Consider the following 16,118-nt stretch of genomic DNA (forward strand, 5'->3'; position numbering starts at 1 on the left):
ATGCTAAAATCAATTGCTTTCAGCTGTTTAAAGTAAAAATAATCATATCTTTATGAATAAGATGAGAAAACTCAATCTGCATTGACTTTGTACACAAAATCATGTTTTGGAACAATTTTTGGTCTGACACGCACTTACATAATGTTGCGTAATTTCGGAACCGCGTACCCGGGCGTCGTAAATTTGGTCTCAAAAGATGCGGAAGACTTAAAAGTATAAACTCTGCGAGTGGCGCGGTCAAAAAAATTCGCGCGGCGGAATGATCGCAGAAAATGTTGAGGGGGGGGGTTGATTCAACCCCCCCCCCGGCCATTTTAGGGTTAAGGGAGTAATGATGATATGATTAGATTTGGGGGATATGAGGTCAGAGATCAAAGCTCACAGAGTTAGAAAATTGTAGAAGTTCAGTTTGTAGAATATTCTTGATGTGTCAATGGCAGAGACTGTGTAGTTGAGAATCCATCCAGTTTTAAAAGATCACACAAATATCCGCGGCCAGTGAGAGGTCAGTCCGTAGGGTTTATTTCCAATTCATCCAATTGCCAACTCGTCTACTGTCATTTGGTCTACCATCGGTTCCTCCATTATCCACATGGTCTAATTGCCAATTCGTCCTCTCACCATTTCATCTAATAACCAGTTGGTCGAATAGCCATTCAGTCCATATACCATTTGGTCTAATTGGACTTAGTGTGAGTTGTGCAAAATGAATGAAAATGAAATGGATATGAGACCTTGTTTATAATTGATATGTGGTGTTACAGACAGCCAGCTGCGTGAGCTGAATCAGAAGGTCAAAGAACTGAATAAGCTGAAGGATGAGGTCGACGAACTCCAAGCGGTTCAAGCGGAACTGCAGAAGAGTACGAGAGAAAACACCAGGTAACGCCATGGTATCCAGGGCCCTGTAACACAAAGCTAAGCGATTGATCGTGGGCTGATTTCTAGGATTAATTGCATTGGTTATTGTGTATGATCAATCGTACAAATCAGCTCTAAGATCAATTGCTAAGATTTCTTTTACGGGGCTGCACTGACCAAAGCGATTGTGTTATTTTCCGATGACAAACCATTGGTCGGTTTGGAGTAGGTTTCATTGGTGTCTGTGTGACTGTAAAGGCCACCGCTCACCCTACGACCCGACTGGTCTACAACTGGTCTGCGACAGTGAAGGGAAATGTGACGTCACAGCTCTTGCCAGCTTCGAGTCGCAGACCGGTCAGAGACAAATCGCAAGGAAAATCGTAAGGATCGCAAGGTCATTCCAACTTCCAGCCAATCAGACTGCGGTGTTGAGGATTATGACTACCTCGCGATTCATCTCCCTTCAGTCAGTCGCAGATCAGTCGTACATCGGTCGGGTTGTAAGGTTTGCGGTGGCCTTTACACATGAGATCCAACCCTGAAAAGACTTGGAGGCAGAGGAAGCTAGGGGTGATGGGGGCATTAGGCTTAATAAGATCTCCACATTGGGCCGCTGTCAGCTGCTGAAAGTAGGCTTGCACATGGGTTGTAACGTCATTCACCACTTTCCGTATCAGAATTTTGTGAAATTGATTCCTTCTGTATTTAATTGTGGGAACATAAGTGTCAATTCATGTTGAAATTAAATATTGAATTTTACATGCAACTTTTTTATTAAAATCAGTAATTTTGCGATAATTTGTAAATGTTGGAGTAGCCTTTGTAGTATCCCCTGCACACAAGGAGAAAGGAAGGTGTTGTTTTTATTATGGCCCCCATTCCACAGACCTTTGAAAGGCCAAAAATTGGCAAGGTCTTACAGCAGTCTCCAAGATCTCTGAAATTTGTCATCTCTTTGGAATGGCTCCGAAAGACCCCTCATAGAACTCCGAAAAAGTGATCCTATAGATATCTTTCAACAGTCTTTCAGAGATCTTTTATGCAACAAGTGATCTTTCAGAATTCTTTCCATGGACTTTGCCAGGTCTTTCAATGATCTTTCAACGATTTCTCACGAGTCTTACAGTGATCTCCACAAAAATCTTGAGAGACAGATCGAAAGTTCATGGAAAGACCAACTTTGAAAGCTCATTGAAAGACCACTGAAAGACAATCAAAATACCATTTTCATGTAAACCGCTGAAAGACTGTTTTGAACCATTTCAAAAGGTTTTGGATATCATGGAGACCACTGAAAGATCCATCAGGAATCGTGAAGTGCTCAGAGATCTTTGCAATCTTTGTTGAAAGACCTTTTAAAAAAAGATCAAGCAAGTTTCATGGTCTTACAGCAGTCTTTCAGAGGTCTTGCTCTCTGTGGAATGGGATTAATACGAATGTGCAACATTGTTCCCAAAGTTTAAAAAAAAATTATTTCATTTTTTTTTCTTTGTGATTGATATCTGTAGATTGAGGAAGCTGTTGGAGCAGAAAGCCGAGCTGAAGACCGACAACGCACACCTAGAGAAAGAGAATAAGGAGTTGCATTCAGAGAGACAAGAACTCAAGCACATGGTGAGATTTCTCTCGATAGATATACCAATTTACCTACATCTACTACCATTTGTTTTTTGTGCCATACTTTTTTTTCTCACTATTGTATCACTTCACACGTAATGAAGAGCCTAGTGTGTCTACATGTATTCCTACTTCTTGTAATATAAAATGGAGAGCCGTATGAACCATCAAAATTAGACCAAGGTCAATTTCAAATTCAATAAACAATCTTTCAATATCTGGTAAATTCCTCATTGATTGATGGATGGATGGGTGGGTGGGTGGGCGTGTGGTTGATGGATGGATGGACGGGTGGGTGGGTGGGTGGTTGGATGGATGGATAGCAAACATTTCCTTCCAAGTACCTGGATGTGTTGTGAGGGGTACTTCCGGTGCGAATGGCTGATCGTTGTTTGTGAGCACTAGGAACACCTCGACTGTTCAAAATCCCTCTCAGTGATGATTTCTCAATTTGCTTGAGCAAGAGAAACCATGAAATTTGCACTTTCACAATCGGCTGACCTAGCTATCTGTAAATGGTCATGCTGGTTAGCTGCAGTGCAAACTGCATCCAGAAGTGCATATCCCAGCAAAAGTACCCTAGATGTTGATATATGTGATAAGAGGATTGCAATAACTTTTCCTGGAACCCCCTTATGACACACAGATGAAAGACCACAGCGCTATCAAGAACCAGTTCGAGGAGACGCGGGTCCGGCTGCGTCGTTCGGAACTCAATCTCGGCGAGCTCCACAGGGAGAACTGCCGCCTGACGGACGAGTTGGAGTGCGCCATGAAAGAGAGACAGGAACTGACTTACATGATGGACACCAGTCAGCAGATGTACAAGGAAAAGATTGCCCTGCTCGAGGAGCAGCTCATGCAAGGTGATGACAAAGCTGCCAATTTAGGGATTTGCAGTGATTTTCCGTTTACCGCTCAATCAAAATGGAGAATCCGTTTTGGTTCTATACTTTTAAAGTGAAAACAATTCATTGAATTTGCCTTTGCAAAATGGAATTCATGTTTTAGCTGTGTACATAACTATGACTTACCTTGGCTTTTTTACAAGCTTAAAGTCCGGGGGGGGGGGGGGGGCTTTAGGTCCCCCCCCCCCCCCCCCCCCCCCCCCCCCGTTGGGCAAGTGTTGAAAAAAAAAAATTTGTAGAGGCCTGCATTTATAAATTTAAGATGAAACAGATTTTGTATTGACTTTGTAAATGATATGTACGTTTTTGAGCAATTTTAGTATGACATGCACTTACACAATGTTGCCTTATTTCGTAACCGCGTGCCTGGGTATCACAAATTTGGTCTCAAAAGTTGCGTGAGACTTGAAGGTAAAAAGGAAATATTGCGTGAGTTGAGGGGAGGGGCCCCCCCCCCCCCCGGCCTAGATAGGGTTAAATTATTGATCTATCGATTCCAAGTGGCTTGCAACATCCCCCATCATAATGTTGATATATTTTCCCTTTCAGCCTCAACGAGCCCTGTTGAGGGAGAGTCTTTGGGTATCATCGCTGAGCAGCGTGTCTCTGAGCTGGAGCTAGAGCTAGAGAAGATCCGTATGACCTGGATCCGTCCCGAAGTCCACCAGAAGATGAAAAGCCTGTACGAAGAAGCTTGCCAAACTGCTCAGACATATGAGGTAAATAGAGTATGACTTGCGGGTTCTAAGTTTTTCGCAATTAAAAAATTGCTTTCAGCGAACCGTTTCCATGCTTTACATTTTTCTTTCAGTAAAAAAAAAAAGATTATTCATGTTATGTACTTATGAAAGCAAAATGTCTCCAACAGTTTTCAGTGAAAAGGCAAAATATGACAACATACAAATACTTTAAAAAAAACAGATATTGAATTAAATGCATTAAAAAAGGAATGCTTTCTGGTTTTGTTTCCAAGTTCAAGAACAAGACCCTTTTTAGATATATTGTTTTCATATTGTTTGCATATTACTTTCATGTTGTTTCTATATTGTTTGGGTATTGTTTGTACATTGCTTGCATATTGTCTTTGTATTGTTGTATGTTGTTTGTATATACTTTTGTATATTATCTTGATGTTATTAAGTATTGTTTGTATATAGTTTTGATATTGTATTTTTTTTTGTACAGACTAAACTGAAAGAGATCCAGAAGGAATACTCACTTGCTACTCATCGCATGTCTGAACTGGAGCAGGAAGTGAAGGTGTTGAGCGGAGCCAACGATCAAGTACTGCAGCTGAAGCAGGAGGCAGAGGCACAACTCCAGCATGCATTGGCATTGTATTCAGGTCTCCAGGAGGACATGCAGAAATTGGAGATGAAAATGAAAGAAGAAGGGCAGGAGAGAGAGGCCCAATACCAAAAAGTCCATGAACTGTCTGAAAAGCAGAATAACGAACTCAAGACCAAAATTGATGCTTTATTGAATGAGTTGGAGGAAAAGGGCAGACAAACATTGAATTTGGAAACCAAAATGAAAGAAGATCGAGAGAAGAAAGATGCTCAATTCTCTGAAGCTCGTGATCTCCTTGAGAAGCTCCAGTCTCAAAATGACTCTCTAAACATTGAGCTTGTAAAGAAAGAACAATACTTGATGAAAATGAAACAAGAAGGGGAGGAGAAAGAGGCCCAATACCAAAAAGTCCACGAACTGTCTGAAAAGCAGAATAAAGAACTTAAGACCAAAATTGATGCTTTATTGAATGAGTTGGAGGAAAAGGGCAGACAGACATTAAATTTGGATACCAAAATGAAAGAAGATCAAGAGAAGAAAGATGCCCAATTGTCTGAAGCTCGTGATCTTCTTGAGAAGCTTCAGTCTCAGAAAGACTCTCTAAACCTTGAGCTTGTAAATAGAGAACAATACTTGATGAAAATGAAACAAGAAGGGGAGGAGAAAGAGGCCCAATACCAAAAAGTCCACAAATTGTCTGAAAAGCAGAATAACGAACTCAAGACCAAAATTGATGCTTTATTGAATGAGTTAGAGGAAAAGGGCAGACAAACATTGAATTTGGAAACCAAGATGAAAGAAGATCGAGAGAAGAAAGATGCTCAATTCTCTGAAGCTCGTGATCTCCTTGAGAAGCTCCAGTCTCAAAATGACTCTCTAAACCTTGAGCTTGTAAAGAAAGAACAATACTTGATGAAAATGAAACAAGAAGGGGAGGAGAAAGAGGCCCAATACCAAAAAGTCCACGAACTGTCTGAAAAGCAGAATAAAGAACTCAAGTCCAAAATTGATGCTTTATTGAAAAAGTTGGAGGAAAACGGCGGCCAAACATTGAATTTGGAAACCAAAATGAAAGAAGATCAAGAGAAGAAAGATGCCCAATTCTCTGAAGCTCGTGATCTTCTTGAGAAGCTCCAGTCTCAAAATGACTCTCTAAACCTTGAGCTTGTAAAGAAAGAGCAAAACTTGATGAAAATGAAACAAGAAGGGGAGGAGAAAGAGGCCCAATACAAAAAAGTCCACGAACTGTCTGAAAAGCAGAATAAAGAACTCGAGACCAAAATTGATGCTTTATTGAAAGAGTTGGAGGAAAAGGGCGGCCAAACATTGAATTTGGAAACCAAAATGAAAGAAGATCGAGAGAAGAAAGATGCCCAATTCTCTGAAGCTCGTGATCTTCTTGAGAAGCTCCAGTCTCAAAATGACTCTCTAAACCTTGAGCTTGTAAAGAAAGAGCAAAACTTGATGCAAATGAAACAAGAAGGGGAGGAGAAAGAGGCCCAATACAAAAAATTCCACGAACTGTCTGAAAAGCAGAATAAAGATCTCAAGACCAAAATTGATGCTTTATTGAATGACTTGGAGGGAAAGGGCAGACACACATTAAATTTGGAAACCAAAATGAAAGAAGATCGAGAGAAGAAAGATGCCCAATTCTCTGAAGCTCGTGATCTTCTTGAGAAGCTCCAGTCTCAGAATGACTCTCTAAACCTTGAGCTTATAAAGAAAGAACAATACTTGCAAGACACTCAAAATGAGTTGCAGGCAGTGATCAAAGAGAGCGATTCCCTACTCCAGAAGGCTGATGCTCGCATCACAGACCTGGAATGCAAGAGCAGGAGGATGGAGCAGGATTTGGAAAGTGGCAGCGAAGTCCTGCGGGTGGCTGAAAAGAAGATCAAAGAAGACAACACTGAGAACGAACTCAAACTCAAGACCATGGGCACCCGGGTGTTGGATCTGCAAAGGCAAAATCACCTCCTGAAGCAAGATCTGGATAAGAAGCTGGAAGATTGGCTGGTCACGGAGGAGAAGATGAAGCAGGAGAAGGAGGCGATTACAACAGAGCTCGGTCAGGCTTCGGTCAAGATAGAGATGCTGGAGCAAAAGTACAGCTCCCTCAAGGAAGACCTGGACAAGGAAGACTCAGATCTACTCCTCCGCCTCAGGGACTTGGAGGTGCAGAAGCGAGAGGTGGATTCCCGTCTGGAGAAAACCGGCTCCGAGCTTAAGGATCTCCAAAAGAGCAACTGGGTCCTGAAGCAGAATGTGGAGAACAAAGAGGAGCACCTACGCCTTGTCGAGGAGAAGCTGAAGCGCGAAGGAGAGAGTCAAGTCCGGAAGGCCATGAAGCAGGTTGAAGAACTGCAGCAGCAGAACGGCCGCTTGAAACAGGACGTGCAGAACATGCACGACATCTTGGAGACAACTAGCGAGAACAAGAAGTTGTGGGAAGAGAAGATCAAGGTGCTTGAGGAGAAAAGTGAACAAGGTAAACAAAACAGTTTCATGACATTTGCTCCGGCGACAATTGCTCCGATGGAAAATCTACACATTTAAGCCAAACCTAAGACCTTACCTTAAAAACTAAATAAACCTTAATCCTTATCTTGACATTATTCTGAGCTAAAAACTCTAGCTAACCCTTTGCTTTCTGAGATATTGAGACAGGAGCAAATGTCACCAAACAAAAAACAAATAAGATTTTTGCCATGATTGGCTATGCTTTGACAGATAACTGCATTGACCTTTATATCCCGTGGCAATCTACTTTTCCACCTCCTGTAATGAGATACTGAAAAGACTGTACGATTGAAGAAAATAACCCTTTATACATGTATGTGACTGTATTTGACCTGAAAACATGGATGGGATATGTATGGAGTGAAATGTCCATCTGTTTTTCCATATATCCTTGAATTCTTTTTATACTTTGAAAAATGAAGAATATGTCGTTTGTTCTTTACTCTGAAAGATTGTTTTCAGTTGATGTCACACTCTATGGACCTACATGAACGTCTACATGTAGGACTCTGATAATGTACATACTGTGGTCCCACATGTAGACTTTCATGTACTAGCCCTGTATTCTGTTTGTTATTGTTGTCGTTGATCTAGATGAAGCAGATGGGAAGAGTCGCCAGCATCGCGTGGCCGACCTTGAGAAGGAAGTTGAAGAGCTTAGAGCCAAATATAATGAAGCACGTGTATCCCAGCATGCCCAGGAGGTTAGTAATAAATGTGGTGTATGCAGCGGTTGTCTTTCTAAAGCCTCTCTATCGCTACCATACTTGATAATTTCTTTATCACCACATGAATCTATCAGTATTCCAATTCATCTGGGATGAACTTGTGCCTTTTCTTTATTTGTTTCGTTGTTTGTCCTCTCAACATGACTGCTTGTGATGTCATATTGGAACCCACTTTAGGTTAGGTTTAAGTTATACAGCTACTGTTTGGTCAATTCTCTCTCTCTCTCTCTCTCTCTCTCTCTTTTGAATGGCCCAGATTGCTTTCTCAGAGCAGATAGAACGTCTCAGGTCGGCCACTCCCAACCAAGACCTCCCCTCATCCACCCGGAACTCCATCACCGACATCACGCCCCCTGGCCACCCTGACCTCAACCTCACCCACGATGCGACGGTGGACCATAGCGTGGACAGTCTGGACGGTCTAGCGGTCAGTCGGATTAGTCACGATGACAGTGACCTCAGGATGGATGACCTTCAGACTGACCATGACTTGAGGGCGGGGTCAGTCGTCAGCCTCACATCTACAGGGTCTGTCCGAAGCACAAGATCAACAAGAAGTAAGTTGTCCAACAAAGGTACTGCCATTGTCATGCTATTAGAGCAATTATCAGGCCAATGATGAAGATATAAAGAGAGATTACTTAAAAACATTACCAATTTACATGAGAGAGACAGTTACTGCTTTGAGGTTTGATTTGATTTTATTCATATACATCATTGTCAACATTACATAACATTTATCATTTGTATAATCATTCAAATAACAGGTATACATGAGTGGATCATCATAAGCTTTATGAGCTTGAGAGCGATGTCCAAAAATGTAATATACATACATATACAATGGCTAATAGAATACAATCAATGATGCTAGCATCAAATTAAAGGACAGGAGAACTAGAGAGAAAGAGTGAGGGGTGGTGAAAACCAGAGGGGGGGAGAGAACTAAATAGAGAGAGAAACATGAAGTGAGGACTAACACTATACAAAATATAAGACGACTTATTATGTTCTGAAGACGAAGATTCGTTGATAAGAATATAGGTAGTTTGTTTGTATAATAATGATCACAAAAAATATCCAAATATGTGGTGGTACATTATGTTGGGCGGAAATTTTACCAGGATTATATTTACAAAGTACTCTGGTGTCATGTCTTTTTTCCCGTGATCTGTTATGCTGGCTAATTTCAGAATTTTTTAAAGTAAAAACAGGTAAATGAACTGAGATATCTGAATATATAATGCCCCAAAAAATCATATTGCAATCAATATTTGTAAAAATGTTATCAATGAGAGTAGCTTTTTGCTTTGTTATTCTAGTTGCCTTATGCAAGAGTGGTTCAAGTGAATTTGATTGTTTGACAATAAATCTATATTAGATTCCCCAAATATATGAACTGATGTATGTAAGTAATGATTCAAATTCTTTTAAAACGAGATCATTATTCGTGTTGGGAAGTTTATATAATACTCCTAAAATATGATCTTTGCCGCTTATAAGTAAAGATCTACGCTGGTATAGTGACAATTAATCTTGGTTTTACAGATTTTCACATAAACTCCATTGTCAAAAGTTTATTCAATTATTTGACTCTCAACGCAACAGAGAAAATCGTGCATTCATTGATCTCATCTCGTCTTGATTTCGGCAATGCACTCTTATTAAATCTTCCTCAGTCCCAAATTAACTCGTTTACAAAAGCTACAGAATTCTGCTGCTCGTATAGTGACCCTTCATAACAAATTTACCTATATCACACCTGGTCTTAAATCTCTACATCGATTGCCCATGAGTGAACGTGTCAAATTCAAAATCCTTTTGCTGGTATATCACTCAGTTCATGGCTCTGCTCCACAGTACAACACTGCTCTCATTAACACCTACCCACCATCTAGGCTTCTACGCTCCATTGACTCTGGTCTTCTTACAGTTCCAAAATGTAAAACATATTGGGGGAAAGGGCATTTATCTCTGCGGGTCCCTCGCTATGGAATTACCTCCCACAAGAGATCCAGTATAGCAAGTGTGTCGAAAGTCGAAAAATTCATGATTAAGCTAAAAACTTACCTGATTTTTTGTTACTTGTAATTTTATTTGCTCCCCCCTTCACTTGTGCGCCTTGAGCATCTCCTACGAGATGGATATGGCGCCTCATAAATTGCATTCATTATTACTGCAACTACAATCAACTTTCTCTGAATTTCAGGTCGCACGCGGATAGAGATCACTCTATCAGGCAAGCGCAGTGAATCCAGATCCACATCCAGATCCGAATCGCACTTCGATTCCAGGTTTGATGATTTTGGTGGTAGCCTGAATAGCCTCGGAGTGGACTTCCCTGATAACGTGGCCCGCACCCTGGACGAGCTGGAGGCGAGCAGCGCCCAACTCTCGGCTTCCAACCGAAGGGACACCCTTGACACCCATCGTACAACCGGTAAATATTTCCCAGTTGAGACTTCATGTAACATTGCAATCATACAGTTTGATGATATTTCAGTAATATAATTCAAATTTCACATATGAAAAGCCAGTCTACCCATGCTTCAATGATATCTGTACAGAACTGCCTGCAGAGAATGTGCGTATGGATCGCACACATATTTGCAGGAATGGAAATATCATTGGCTACACGTCAGAGTGACTTTGAAGAGATCCATGTTTGTTTCATATCAATTACATATTTAAACAATTTCTGAATTTTAACTTGTGTTTGCAGTTTAACCCTATTTTACTATTTTACCTGGGCTATTTCAGACCAGGATATACTTGGGGGGGGGGGGGGTCAAATTGACCCCCCAGATCTTGCCCACTGATTGAGCAATCACCGCGTACATTTGCATGTGCGTAGAGCCGGATGTGAGATACAAGACTGTATAGTAAAGTTTTTAAAAAATTAGTTGTTTGTATTTTTTAAAGTAATTAATTATGCAAATAAGCGTATGAAATTTGCCCTAGGTTTTTTTTGTGTATGTTTTTGCCTTTAACTCACTTTATAAAGCTAATAGAATGGTAATTTTTGGTGAGAGTATCAATTTTTACATTTCTAACAAATTTTGTCTGCAAAAAATTGCCAAAATATAATTAATTCCTTATGTATTTTATTGTTTTATAAATTCTAATGTATTTTTATGTTTTTTCAAACCTTTGTTTTTTATCATTTTTTCTGATGAACTTTGTCGGGGACCCTTTTGCGATCATAAATAGCATAAAATTAATCCATTTAAACTAATCAAAGTAAAAATATTCATGATTTTTAGTTGAAACACACAATTTTCATTTACTTTGTATACGGAATCATGTTTTTTAGCAATTTTTGCTCTGATATGCACGTGCAAAATGTTGCGTAATTTTGAAATCGCGTACCCGGGCATCACAAAGTTGTGATACACAAATAAAATCCTGTTTAGTGATTGGCTTAGATAGCATCACATGACCAAACATATTCTAGTTATGCTGTTGAAACAAAACGACCACTGAAGAAAATTTGCTATTCCGTGATGTCAATAATGGAATGGCTCACTAGTCCATCATCTAGTCTGCATCACAGACTCTTCTCCTTTTACAGGAGAAGTTTGTTTGTGCCAGTGTATTCAAGCGCGGCGATCGAATGTCATTTAAGGGAATAGGTAAGTATGGCTACTTCGGAGATATGGTGTTCACTACTGAACAACATAAACTGTACCAAAGAGTAAAACCATGGCCTAAGTTAAACCAGACTTCGAAATACAGGCCAATATCTTCAAAGGTCAAGTCCACCTCAGAAAAAAATTGTTTTGAATCAACAGAAAAATCAGGAAAAAAAATGCTGAAAATTTCATCGAAATCGGATGTAAAATAAGAAAATTATGACATTTTGAAATTTCGCTTATTTTTCACAAAATAGTTATATGCACAATTTAGTCACATGCATATGAGAGAATCGATGATGTCCCTCACTCACTATTTCTTTTGTTTTTTATTGTTTGAATTACACAATATTTCAATTTTTACAGATTTGACAATAAGGACCAACTTGAATGAACCATATAATGTTAAGCAATGTTAACCCTAATTCTCCCGGGGGGGGGGCCATAATGGCCCCCCCTCGACAATTTTCGCGATATATCTGCTTCGCGAATTTTTTTTACCTCGCCGCTCACTGACTTTTTACTTTCAAGTCTCGCGCAAATTTTGAGACCAAATTTGTGACGCCCGGGTACGCGGTTACGACATTACGCAACATTATATAAGTGCATGTCAGACCCAAAATTGCTCATAAACGTGATTTCATGTACAAATCCAATGCAAATAGTGTATTTAGCCAAAATTCATAAATGTATCATTATTTCTACTTTTACTGATTAAACTTAATTAATTTTGGCTTGTTTATGATCAGAATTAAGTCTGGAACGATTTCCATTGAAAAAACAATAAAAAACCAAAAGTAAAAAAACAAAGAAATACATAAGAAATTCATAAAACAATAAAATACATAAGAAATTGATTTCCAAACTGAAGTTTTTTTTAATTGCGATTGTTAAGAATGCTACAAAGAATATTTTTACCAACAATTAGCATTCTAGGAGCTTTATTTAGTGAATTAGAGCAAAAAGTATGATTTATGCATAAATTAGCATAATTAATTCATATAAAATAAAATCTCAATATTTTGGAAAATTTTACCATACAGCCTTGTAGATTACATCACACACTACCAGCGTGCAAATTTTTGCGTCGCTCGCGCGATCGGCGGCCGAGATCTTAAGGGGGGGCCATAATGGCCCCCCCCGGGAATGACAAGAATCAAAATACCCCGGGAGCTTGAGGGTTAACTACAAAAGTTCAGTGAGAAATGAAACTTTGTTTCATAGGACAATGAGGAGAAAATGAGAATATTTCATATTTCAAATAATAAAATACAAAAGAAAAAGTGAGTGAGTGATGTCATCAGTTCCCTCTTTTGCATACCGACCAGGATGTGCATATAACTGTTATGTGAAATTAAGCGAAACTTAAAAATGTCATAACTTTCTTGTTTTACATCCGATTTTGATGAAATTTTCAGTGTTATGCTCGTTGGATTTTTCTCTTTCTATTCAAATAATTTTTTTGTTGGGGTAGACTTGTCCTTTAATTGCAACTCCTCGTGCACCTGGCCTCCGGTCTCTCTATTACTCTTTGTTTTGAGATCAACATTTAATGATTTTATGAATGGTTGTTTTGGACAGGACCGAGCGGCTTCTTCCTGGTGGGTTGCGGTGAGGAGGAACCTGCTCATATCGACTGGGAAGATCGTCTGGCAGAGCTTCAGCGAAGGAACACCCTCTGCAGGCCCCACCTACGGACATCCTACCCTGTTGAGACACAGACAAGGGCACCAAAGGTACATGTACCACCGAAACCATGTCCTTACTGAAAAATAAATTTGAATATTTTTGTCACAATCAGGATTGCGCAATCAACAGCTGAAAATACAACCTCCAAAATACCCCAGTCTTATTAGGGTCAATGTATAATCTTTTGCTTCTCAAAGATTTTTATGCCTTTGCCCACTGAAAGTGGTCACTAGGAGCATTATTATGTTTTGGGATCATCTGACTGTCTGTCCCATTTATTTCTTGTTTATTCCCGCTTTGACCTTTCACCCTTTTGCTTTTAACCCAAACCAACAAAGAGTTCCTGCACATAATTTGTAATTTGTAGCATCTTACTTTGAGACATGCATTTTTTTTTCAAGTTTTGTTCATCTTTTGGTACCAAGTTTACGAGAATCATACGAGAGGTTGCAAAGTCACCGCACATTATGTTCTTGCATGTTGGCGAAATAAACCAGGCATTGGATTTGCATAATTTCATATATATCACCAAAGATTTTGTTGATGAAAAACTACAGTGACCCCCCTTAAACTTGGCTTGTGTATGTGCAAAATTTCATGTTGATTACACCTTTTGCATTTGAGAACTGGCAGGGGGTGGGGAGATTGACTCTCCTTCCCTGTAAAATACTTCATCTTAAAACACCTAGTGAAATAAGCTTGGTTGTTTTATTCCCTTGTTGTAATACATGTATATACATGTGTTTTGTCACTCATTCAATCTCACTGTAGAGATCGAAGAGGCAAATGTGTACCCCTAATTGCTACCCCACACTATCGTTTGACTCGATCCATGCCTTTTGACCTTTGACATCTGACCTTTTACTGTATTACAGGAGATCACCGAGACCGATCTGCAGGTCGGCTGTGATACTCGTCGGAGCAGTCTTATGTTGACGGGGGATGTGGAGTGTAGTACCAGGAGCTCAACTCGCAAGAGGAAGAGCGAGCAGTTCGATTTCAAAGCACCAGCTTCAAAGGTGAGCACGTCATCAATTTCTTTTGATTATACTAATAAAAAAAGAATAAAAAAGTTAGGGTTGTTGTGGTATCGTAATTTCTGCATAATTAGCTTGCAAAATCATACTCTTTACCCTAACTCCATGAATTAAACTCCAAATGTCCTAATTTTTGGTTTAGAAACTCTTTGTCATTTTCTTAGCAAATTTACATGAAAAAATTTCTTACGTATTTCTTTGCTTTTCAACATTTAGTTTTTCTCTGTTTTTTGATGAACTTTGTAGGGGACTCTTTTGTGATCATAAACAGCATAAAATAAAATCCATCATGCATTTATGATATTTGGTTGAGAACACGATTTGCATTGACTTTGTACATAAAATCACATTTTTTAGCGATTTTTGGTCTGACATGCGCTTACAAAATGTTGCGCTATTTCGGAACTGTATCCGGGACTCGCAAAATACATGTAAGTCTTAAAAGATGCCGAGAGGAAAAAAGTCATGAAACATCGCGGCGCGAGCTGTGTTCCAAACATATGGCGCAAAATGTTGAGAAGGTTCCCCCCCCCCCTACGGCCTAGATAGGGATAAGAATCTGTTTGCTAACTTTTAGTATTATCTGTTGAAGTGTTATACTTGAAAGACCTGGGGGTGTTTCACAAAGATTTGAATATGACTTGGAGTCGCACTTAAATGCCGACGCACATATGATATGCAAAGTGCAATCTTATTGATTAAAATGCATATTCAGGCAGCATATGTCATTTACTTTGACAAATTGGCTAAGTCTGATTTTTCACTTTTATGTGATTGGTGACATCACAAAGAACAACTTTCAACTTGGTGACAAATTTCTAATGGTCATCTTGACCATGTTAGTGGTCAAAATAGGGTCAATAGGGATCAATTTTTCAAATTTCCTCGATTCTGTCGAGTGACATATCAAATTGTTTGTCTTGTTATACTGAACAAAAAATTGGACACAATCATATACTCTTGACCTCCCGTTAAAAAGTTATGACCAGAAATGTTAAAAGGTCAACAAACTTTCGTTAAATGGAAAATTACACTGAAGGTGTGAAGAAAGCTCATTTTTCTGTGTTTTTATGCATGTTTGTACTTTTTTATTTTCTTCAGAAGTCCTTATCCAGAAGATATAAAGGGTCAAGACAAGGTCAGGGAAAGGTCAAAAGGTCAACAAACTTTCATTGGAAGCCAAAATACACATCTAAAAGCGGTTAGAAGTTTAGAAGTGTTATTTTTTGTGGGTTCTTTATTCTGAAAAGTCTCTATCTAAGAAGACATATATAAAGGGGTCAAATGTGCTTATTTAGGAACAAAATAGATAAACAGAGATAGACGTTGAATACATTCAGTGTGGTATCATGGTATTGCAGGAATACCTTGAAACGGCTTGACAAACCCTTATGCCCTTAAAATCTTATCATCTTCATGATGTTATAAGTGCAACCAGCTCTTTCCGAGTTTCTTGATGTAGGAATTCAATTCAAGTTCAATTCATTTTCAATTTACTAGTCTTTGATATGTAAAGATACATTTCATCCATTTGCTTTGTGCATAATATTTTAATCAACAGAAAGTATTGTAATGTATTGGGGTATATATGTGCACTATGTCAACAGACACATCGATTGATCAGTGCTCCCAGCTCCTAAGAAAGTATGCCTAACATCTTAACTTATGAATAAGATAATCAGGTTAGGATTGAGGATGATATGATAAGTTGGACTCCAATTGCTCCTTAATTAATTTTAATGTGTGGCGGTTGTATTATTTCTGACAAAGAGGCAACATCGTGCAAGCATGCTCATAGTAGTCAGTCATGGGTCTCCATCCTGCTGATGT

The 16,118-nt window shown here is 39.2% G+C and overlaps 1 protein-coding gene across 3 annotated transcripts in view; it reads left to right on the forward strand.

Annotated features, from left to right (window-relative positions):
* LOC129261175 (restin homolog) overlaps positions 1-16,118 on the forward strand; it is a 34,700-nt gene that overhangs the window by 11,671 nt on the left and 6,911 nt on the right. For all 3 annotated transcript variants that reach the window (XM_064099103.1, XM_064099104.1, XM_054899236.2), the window contains 10 exons: positions 765-882; positions 2,373-2,478; positions 3,128-3,347; positions 3,939-4,108; positions 4,575-7,170; positions 7,797-7,906; positions 8,187-8,487; positions 10,140-10,370; positions 13,144-13,298; positions 14,127-14,270. In XM_064099103.1, coding sequence (XP_063955173.1) covers positions 765-882; positions 2,373-2,478; positions 3,128-3,347; positions 3,939-4,108; positions 4,575-7,170; positions 7,797-7,906; positions 8,187-8,487; positions 10,140-10,370; positions 13,144-13,298; positions 14,127-14,270 — 4,151 coding nt within the window. The remainder of the gene's footprint in view (positions 1-764; positions 883-2,372; positions 2,479-3,127; positions 3,348-3,938; positions 4,109-4,574; positions 7,171-7,796; positions 7,907-8,186; positions 8,488-10,139; positions 10,371-13,143; positions 13,299-14,126; positions 14,271-16,118) is intronic.

Source organism: Lytechinus pictus, chromosome 5 (genome assembly GCF_037042905.1).
Source record: "Lytechinus pictus isolate F3 Inbred chromosome 5, Lp3.0, whole genome shotgun sequence".
In the NCBI taxonomy this organism is placed as follows: domain Eukaryota; kingdom Metazoa; phylum Echinodermata; class Echinoidea; order Temnopleuroida; family Toxopneustidae; genus Lytechinus; species Lytechinus pictus.